The sequence below is a fragment of the Petaurus breviceps genome, unplaced genomic scaffold (genome assembly GCF_028583685.1).
Source record: "Petaurus breviceps papuanus isolate PSGF00001 unplaced genomic scaffold, PetGlider_PUasm1.0 454, whole genome shotgun sequence".
In the NCBI taxonomy this organism is placed as follows: domain Eukaryota; kingdom Metazoa; phylum Chordata; class Mammalia; order Diprotodontia; family Petauridae; genus Petaurus; species Petaurus breviceps.
In genome coordinates, this window is record NW_027186342.1 from 916091 (window position 1) to 924772 (window position 8682).

At 45.0% G+C, this 8682-nt stretch overlaps 1 protein-coding gene across 1 annotated transcript; it reads right to left on the reverse strand.

Moving 5' to 3' along the window:
- Positions 1–709: 709 nt before the first annotated feature.
- Positions 710–8448, reverse strand: LOC138171594 (keratin, type II cytoskeletal 2 oral-like). The gene is made up of 9 exons (XM_069101124.1): positions 7933–8448; positions 7531–7751; positions 5921–5981; positions 5411–5506; positions 4454–4618; positions 3070–3195; positions 2289–2509; positions 1779–1813; positions 710–975 (listed from the first exon to the last, which is right to left on the reverse strand). Exons 1-9 carry the CDS (start codon positions 8446–8448, stop codon positions 710–712), a joined length of 1707 nt encoding a protein of 568 aa, XP_068957225.1.
- Between the last annotated feature and the right edge of the window lie 234 nt (positions 8449–8682).

Genomic DNA, 8682 nt, shown 5'->3' on the forward strand with positions numbered 1-8682 from the left:
TTAAGAAAGATCAGTCCTTTAGGTCTGTGTTAAAACCACCAATTGATCACAGTTATCCATTTGGAGAACTCTGCAAAAGACTATTGAACCAATTTAGGGTTGCGATAATCCTGACAGTACAAGTACCATCCTGACTCATCATGCTACATTGAGAAGGAAGGATGCTGGTCACAGCCCATTCAGGAAAGTCATGAGGTTCTGTTTAATTGAAGGCTCAGGTCCCTTTAGCCTCTCCCATATGTCCAACCCCTGTGCATATTGATCTAGTTTCAAGGGATCACTATCCTGCTCAGAAGACTACTGAGGATCCCCGTTTTGTACAACAGACACAAAACCAAGATGCAGTATATCATGCAGCAGTTTATTGAAGAACAGAAAGATAGAGAAGAGGGAGGGCAAAGGCAGGACTATGCTGGGATTGGAAGTGGAGACAGAATCCTAATGGAAGAACCCCACTTTATATCACAGAAATCTCAGATTTGGAGATGACCTCAGAGGCCATCTAGTCCAATCAATGCATGAAAGAGAAATCTCTTCTGCAACATCCCTGACAAGAGAACATGCAAATCAAACTCTCCCCCTGTGCCTTAGCCCACCAAGATGCTGAAATGCATGATGGTTCCAAGTCCAAGAAAGACTCATCTCTCAGACTCTATTCTTGATTCAGAGGGCATGGAGGGGAGTAAGGAGCTAGCACAGTGGCTAAGCCTTAATACTTGGTCGTGGAGCGTTGGCTGCTGGTGGTGGTCTGGACAATCCTGGCTGAACGTGAGGTGCCACTCTCTCCAGAACTCTGGCCAATGGTGACTCTCCTGTTTCCAGACTGGGATCTCTGGCCAGCAATCACAGTTTGGTCTCCACGGTTGCTAGAGCCAGAGCCTGAGATGCTGCTCCCTCCAGTGACCTGTCCACCTCTGCTGCCTCCCCTGGAATGGCCTCCAGAACTAGTGCTGGTACTAGTGTTGCTGACCACAGCTGCAGAGAAAACAGATCAGTGGTCACCTATGCCCTGAGCTGACAGCTGGCTGGAGAAGTAATCCCATAGTTATTAGCACTGGAGCGCTCAATGGGACAGAGGTGCAGGAAACAGGAAACAGACCTTTAAGGTCTGAGAAAAGATGCACACATGCACACACACACACACACACACACACACACATCTCCAGGATATAAACATAAATGGACTCAGCAAGACATGAATCTAGACATCAGTGTTGGGGGGTGGGGGTGCTAAGGGGAATAACAGTTACAAGGGGCTAATCATCAAAAGTGTCCTTAAAATGGGAAGTGAGAAAAGCACTTTGAAATCTCTCCACACCAAGGATGAAGAATTCCAGGTGAATCTTTTTTTTTTTTAAAGCAATTGGGGTTAAGTAACTTGCTCAAGGTTACACGGCCAGTTATTTCTGGGTATGGTGCTGAGTATCTGAGCCCGGATTTGATCCAGGTCATCCCAACACTGGAGCTGGTGCTCTTACTCACTGAGCCACCTGGCCACCCCCAAGGTGAATCTTAAAAGTAAATAAGCTTATCTTCCTGACTTTGCCCCAAGTGACACCTTGCCCTGAGTAACTTGGGAAGTCAAGCAGAAAGCTTTTGGACACCTCAAATCTTCAAATGCCCCCCCCCTGATCCCCACCAAGGATGGAACTTAGCTGGTTAAAAAAAAATAAAACATTGAGAGAAGGATATGTGGATGAACTGAGTATGGCAAGGCTATGTGGTTTTGAGGAGAATGTTATATTAATCCAATAAAAGGAAGGGAGTAAGATACTTACAAATACACACAGTGTTTTGGCACTCCCCAGACATTCTGTTTAGAAAAGGAAAGCAAATATCAGGAGGACAGAAAACTTAGCTGGTTAAGAATGAAATATTATGCAGATTTGGCTCCTAAAACTTACCAGAGAAAGGTAAAGTGGTTTATTGATGTATATTTTTATATATTATAATAATACATACATCATAATATATTATTATATGCTATACATAACCACATATTACATATGATAATACATATTTATGTAAAGAGCCATAGAAATGAAGACAGAAGACCTGGGACCAAATCCCAGTTCCTAGATTTATAGCTTCAACTTCTCTGAGACTTGGTTTTCCCTCTCCATGCTGAGGGTTATAAAACTCATACTTCTATTTCTTAGAGTTGCTGAGAGGAAGCACTTTGTAAAAATACTACACAAATATGAACTGTTAATATAATGACAATAGAAAAACATCTGATTGCTTTCTAGACCTGTTTCAACCCAGCATCCTTTGCTGATATCTCTCACCTGCACTCCTCACTTTCCAGGAGTTTCTTGTAGGTAGCAATCTCAATATCCAGCCCCAGCTTGATGTTCATGAGCTCCTGGTACTCCTGGAGCAGATGGGCCAAATCCTCCTTGGCTTGCTGCAAGGCTTCCTTGAGCTCAGCCAGCTTAGCCTGGGCATCCTTGAGGGCAAGTTCCCCACGTTGTTCGGCATCTGCGATGGCCGTCTGCAGGTTGGCATTCTTTGGAAAGAGAGAAGGGACTATGAGATCTTTGCAACAACTCACTTGTTCTCTTGCCTCTGTCCTCTGGAAGAATCTATCATCTATGTAACTGGACAGGACAATCTCCCTCTACCATCTTGGGACCAGCCTTGATAGCCAGTCATTCAGGAACAGCCTATTCCAGCTGCTGACCCCTGACCAGAGTGTATATTTCAGGGACCACATGAAAAGTTATCCTTGTACATCTTTTTAGGGAAAAGAAAAGGTATCCATGGGTCTAGTCCATAGAAACTCTGTCTTATCCTGTTAAAGCTCTATGAACATTGTCCTATAGTGAAGGCAGGAGACAAGGGAACAGTAATGAAAGGGGAACCGAGCTCCGATTCAACCCTACACCATACTCTATTGCCCATTGGCTATTACACAGAATCTCCCAAAGCATGAGACTCCTCCCTCTGAAAGTTCTTCCCAGAGTCCTGGGAAATATGTCCAGCTTGTTGAGTCCAGGCTATGGCCCCATGATTATCAGATACTATTTAAGCATCTGAATCTCAAACCTGAAAGGAACTGCTCCCCACCTGCTTCTTAATGCTTTCTATCTGAGCCTGTAGCCTCTGGATCATCCTGCTGAGCTCAGCGATCTCGCTTTTGGTATTCCTCAGGTCATCCCCATGCTTGCCAGCTGTGATCTCCAGCTCCCCAATCTGAAGGGGAGAGGGGAGTAGAAAAGAAGAGTTAGCTTCAGATACTCATACACAAGAGGAAAGAGAAGCAGAGAGGAATTGATGAGATTAGGTCCAGGGAAGTCCAAACTGGAAATTTAAACTAGGAAGGTCATAAATGCAGGCACATACTTGCCCCCTTAAGATCTAAAACGATGGATCTTGAGAGCCCTAATGGGTGACATTTCTCTTCTCTCTGCCAAGTTTGCCTCCCAATTTCCCAGTGAAATTCACCAGCGGTGGGGAGTTGGGGGTAGACAATTGGGAAGTATTCTGTTCCCTCCAAGTTGATGTTATAAGATCGTAAGCTCCTTGAAGATGGATTCTGTTGATTTTTAGCTTTGTGTACTTTTTTTTTTTGCCTTTTGGAGGGCAATTGGGGTTAAGTAACTTGCCCAAGGTTACACAGCTAGTTTGTGTGTGTGTGTGGGTGTTAAGTGTCTGAAGCTGGAACTGAACTTGGGTCCTCCTGACTCTGGGGCTGGTGCTTTACTCACTGCACCACCTAGCTGCCCCGAGCTGTGTACTTTTAAAAAGACCCAGGATCCAAAACGAAAGAGATATTTCTGCTGTACTTGTTGACACTGAAGCACTGTGTCCAGTCCCGGGTGTCCCATTTAGGATGGACGTTGACAAGTGGGAGTTCACCCAGAGGAAGGTGAAAAGGAAAATGAATGATCTCATGCCAAACTCAGAGTTGTGGAAGGAACTGGGGAGGTTATCTTTGAAAAGAGATTTAGAGAGGGCGTGCTAGCTGATCCCAAAGATTTGCAAGACTTTCATGAGGAAGAGGCTTCTTCTGTTTGTCCCAATAGAGCAGAACCAGGAGCAGTAGGCAGTTTGGTACAGTGGAAATGGAATGGGATTTGGATTCAGAGGACCTGCATTCAAATCCCAACTATGTTACTTGAATGCCTGTATGACCTTAATTTCTCTGGACCTCAGTTTACTCATCTGTAAAGGTGAACGAGTTAGACTCAACCTTCAAGGTCACTATATATTATAAAGAGTAAATTTTGGTTCCATATAAACTGGATACCATCTTGTTAGGGATTTTGTCGGGAGCATTCTTAAAGGTAGACCTTGAGGTCCAACCTATCCAACTCTGAGATTGCATGCTTCAGTGAAATGTTGAAGTGTGTTACTTGTGTTCTCTGAAAAGAGGAGCAGTAGGAGCAGCCGTTTAAGTGACAGCTAAAGAGGAAACAGGGGCTCAAGCAGGTCTGGGGGCTTTGCTCACCTTGGACTGGTACAGGGCCTCAGCATCAGCTTTACTCTTTTGGGCCATCTCCTCAAACACAGCTTTGGCCTCAGCAATAATGCTGTCTGGATTCAGGTTTCGGTTGTTGTCCATGGAGACGATCACAGAGGTGTCGCTTGTTTCTGACAGCACCTTGGCATACTCCTATGCATACAAAGGAAACAGTTCCCTTATCACCCCCCAGTTCTCTGGGACACTCTAAACCACTCCCTGGCAGGAAGATGTGATCTTAGAGAAACCTAGCAGCCAGCAGGGTTGCTCACAATCTGGCTAAGAACTCAGGGGATGTGCTCTGTGCTCAGCTGGACCCTAAGCACCTAAAAATGGATTGACCTGGAATTCCACCTGGGGAGACTCTAAGGGTTTGGGTAATAGGTGCTGTGACTGGAGGAAGGGAAAGCTCAGGAGATGGAGAGAGGAGAGACAAAGAATGGGCCACGGGAGTAATTTTATCTCACCTTTCCAAAGCCCCTTGGGGCTTACAAAACACTTTCTCCACAACCTTGGGAAGGGAGAGCAGCTCAGGAGTTGGAGAATGGATAGGGGTAGGATTGACTTCAAGAGGAGAGACAAAAAGAATGGTCCAAGGGGGTATTTTATCCCACCTTTCTAAAGCCTCTTAGAGCTTACAAAGCACTTTCTCCACAACTATGGGAGGAGAGGAACTGCCCACAGCTGTGCAACTAGTGTCTAGTAGAACTTAAACCCAGGTCCACTGGGCTCCATTACAACTTGCTATAAAGGGAAGAAGTTGGGGAAATATGGGAGGAGACTTAACAATTCTTTTTATCCAGGGATCTTTATAAGGGGCTTGTAAGCCCTTGTTCTAGTTGAGAATGCGGGTGTTTCATTATCTAATTTATGGGGGAAAGCACTCCTCAGCTACTCTCCCACCCACCCAATGCCAGAGAGGGTAGAAAGGGCACAGAGTCTTACAGCTTCATAGAGAGCCTTCAGGAAGTTGATCTCATCTGACAGGCTCTCTGCTTTGGCCTCCAGGTCCACTTTTGTCATGTATGAAGAATCCACATCCTAGGAGGAATTATTTTAAAGTCACATTATTAGGACATCAGACATGTTATTTGATTAGATCGCATTCCAAGTTCATGCTAGTGGGATTAGTGCATATATTTTTACTGGTTTTGCTGATGAGGAAAGTGAAGTTTTGAGGATATTAAATGGCATGTTTAAGGTAGCATAAGTGGTCAAGTTGGAACTCTAAGATGCATTAGGGATCATAAATTATAGAGCTGGTCAGGACTGCAGAGACCCTCTTCCAGCCCTTCATTTTATAGTTGAAGATACTGAGGTCCAAAAAGATTAAGCTACTTACTTACCCAAAGTCACACAAGCAGTATCTGAGGTATCTTCCCTCAAGTCCATCCACCCCCACCCACCCCAACCCCACAACAAACCCAGATCTGCTCAGCTGCATTGCCCAGTTACCTTTTTCAGCACCACAAATTCATTCTCAGCTGTGGTTCTTTTATTAATCTCATCTTCATACCTGCAGAACACAAGGAAAGAAGTGGAGAAATGAAAGGAGTGGAGAGGAAAGGATAAAGGAAGAGAGGAGAAGAGAGAAAAAAAGGAGGAGAGGACAAAGGAGAGAAGACAGAGGAGAAAGATCAGGAAAAGAGAGGACACATCACAGGAGGATATGAGAGGATGAGAGAGGATGGGTTAAGAGGGAGAGCAGAGGAGAGAAGATACCTAGCTCAGTAAAGCTTTCCATGAGTTGTAGCTACACTAGCCTAGGAAATGTACATCCTAGCACTTGCATCAATGTCCTGGGGCTGGGTTTTCAGGTCTATCTTTCAATCTCCTGACATATCAAAAATTATGTGAGATTATTATCTGGGTAATTCAGACAAAACTAGGCTTAGAAACAGATTCTTTGAAACACCAGACCCTTAAAAGTTCATTGAATACACAATACAGACCTCTAACGCCTCTTCCATTTTTTTGCCAAACACTTAGGCACAAGCTTGCCCACTCCCTCATGCCAGGGTTTCCCTTTATACATTAGCCTGTGTCCCTGTCCAGTCTGGTTCTCCTTTCTTTTCTTCAATGTTCCGAGCTCTGGGAGCATTTATTTAATATTATCCCTAACCAAGCAGAATTAAGAAAGAACTAAGTGTTCACATTGCTCCTCTCCAACCAATTCCCATTGTACCTGCCTCACCTCTCCCCCTTTCCACTATCCTCCACCCTAAACACTTCCAGATTAAACTCCTGATACTAACTCAGCTTGCCTAAGTTTCTATCATTTTACTTACCCAGCTTAATCTATTTTAGAACGTTGCCTCGGTGCCCCAAGGCCAACCACTGTTACTCTCTTATCTGTGTGTCTGCCATGGACATGTGTTTTTCTCCTATGTCAGACTGTGAATTCTCTGACTGGAAGATTTCTGTCACATTCCTCAAATTCTGTCTCTTCCTGATGTAGCAGCATCCTTATTTTCATGGATAAGGGACTGTTTGGAATTTTGTTTGAGATTTTTTGGTGGGGAGGGTGGACTAGAGACCTGTGGTTTCTTTTCTCTAACTTGCATTCTTAGAAAGTTATCTGGGGGGCACTTAAAAATTAATAACTTATAAATGCCCCCCACACACACACTCATATGTGTCAGAGGTATGGCTTAAGCCCAGGTCTTACTGACACCAAGTATGCCTTTCTATCCACTCACTGTACATTGTTGATTCCCAAGGATACCAATATACATTGTCAGAAGTAAGTTCAAAATTATACCATCCTGGAGTTGGAAGGGCCCTGAGAAGTCACTGAGAACAGCCACTACGTGAAACATGAGCCTTCAACAACATTCCCCACAAGTTGTCATCCAACCATCTTGAAAATATGTCACTTCATCAGGGGGCACAGCTTTGAAATTAAAACCTCCTTCACTTCTAGCCTGCACCCTACAGGGATCTTGGAAATAAGGATAGAACATGTCCCCAATCTTAGGGTCTCATCTACTATTTGATATGAGCCACGACCACTTCATAAATTACAGGGGCAGGTGACTGTTCCTTTGGCTGCCTCTATCACTCACTTTTTCTTGTATTCCTCCACCATGCTCTCCATCATACTCAGTTCTCCCTCCAGGCTGCTTCTCTCCCTGAGCAACCCATCCAAGTGGGACTGGAGGCAGTTGATGTAGGACTCAAAAAATGGCTGCAAGCTATTGGAACTGGAGCTGGAGCTCTCTGTTTGCTGCTGCAGGAGGCACCACTTGGTCTCTAGAACTTTGTTCTGTTGCTCCAAGAACCGAACCTATAACCCAGTAAAAAAAAAAAAAGGAGATTGGGTAACCCAACTCAAGTCGCTTCCTCCTAAGGATCGCCAAACCTGCAGTGTTAGTTTTCAAGACAGCCTTGAGCCCAAGTCCAAGAAAAGTCTCAGTGGGCTCCATCATCCCCTACCTCCAAACCAATACATAGCCAAGAACACTCACCTTGTCGATGAAAGTGGCAAATTTGTTATTGAGAGTTTTAATCTGCTCCTTTTCTTGGGTCTTTACTACCCCAATCTGGGGGTCAAGCTTCACATTGAGGGGCTGCAGGAGACTCTGGTTGATGGTCACTTCTTGAATGCCAAGGGGAGAGCCACCAGAACAACCAAAACCACTGGATCCTCCTCTGATACCGCTGAATCCTCCTCCAAAGCCACCAGTTTTACCTCCAAAACCACTGCCCATCCCTTTTCCACCAAAGCCACCACTCTGGCCACCACAGAAGCTGGGTCCAGCCACACTACAGGAGATCTTCTTGCTTCCTCCCAGGTTGTACATGCTTCTGCTGCCAAAGCCCCCACCTATCATGGCACAGGCAGTGGCCATGCTCATCCCTCCTGATCGGGAAGCTGATCTGGATCTCCTAGAGCTAGTGTTGCTTTGGCCAGAGATCATAGTGGAGCTCCCACTGAAACCCTTATTGGTCTGGAATGATCTGGTGGACTGCTGACTCAGCATTTCCTTAGGATGGAGGAAGACGACAGAGTTGAGAAGGCAAAGGAAGAGCAAGAACCTACTAAGACAGTGGACTGGAAAGGTCCTTTTTATAGGGCCCAGGAGAGTCAGTGAATTAATCTGGAGTCTTCCTGGACTTTGTTCTCCCGACAAAATAGGTCAATGGTTCATTCAAATATGAAGCGCACCACTGCCCTAATCGCCAACTCCCCAACTGAGTGCCTTTTTCCCCCCAAT

Bases quoted from the DNA above. Each gene is read 5' to 3' on its own strand.
- LOC138171594 (XM_069101124.1), bottom strand. From the start codon at position 8,448: ATGCTGAGTCAGCAGTCCACCAGATCATTCCAGACCAATAAGGGTTTC. The intron at 4,619-5,410 runs GTAAGACTCTGT...TTGTATGCATAG, and splicing joins TGAAGGCTCTCTATGAAGCT to GAGTATGCCAAGGTGCTGTC. The intron at 976-1,778 runs GTAAGTATCTTA...TTTTCTCTGCAG, and splicing joins CCAAAACACTGTGTGTATTT to CTGTGGTCAGCAACACTAGT.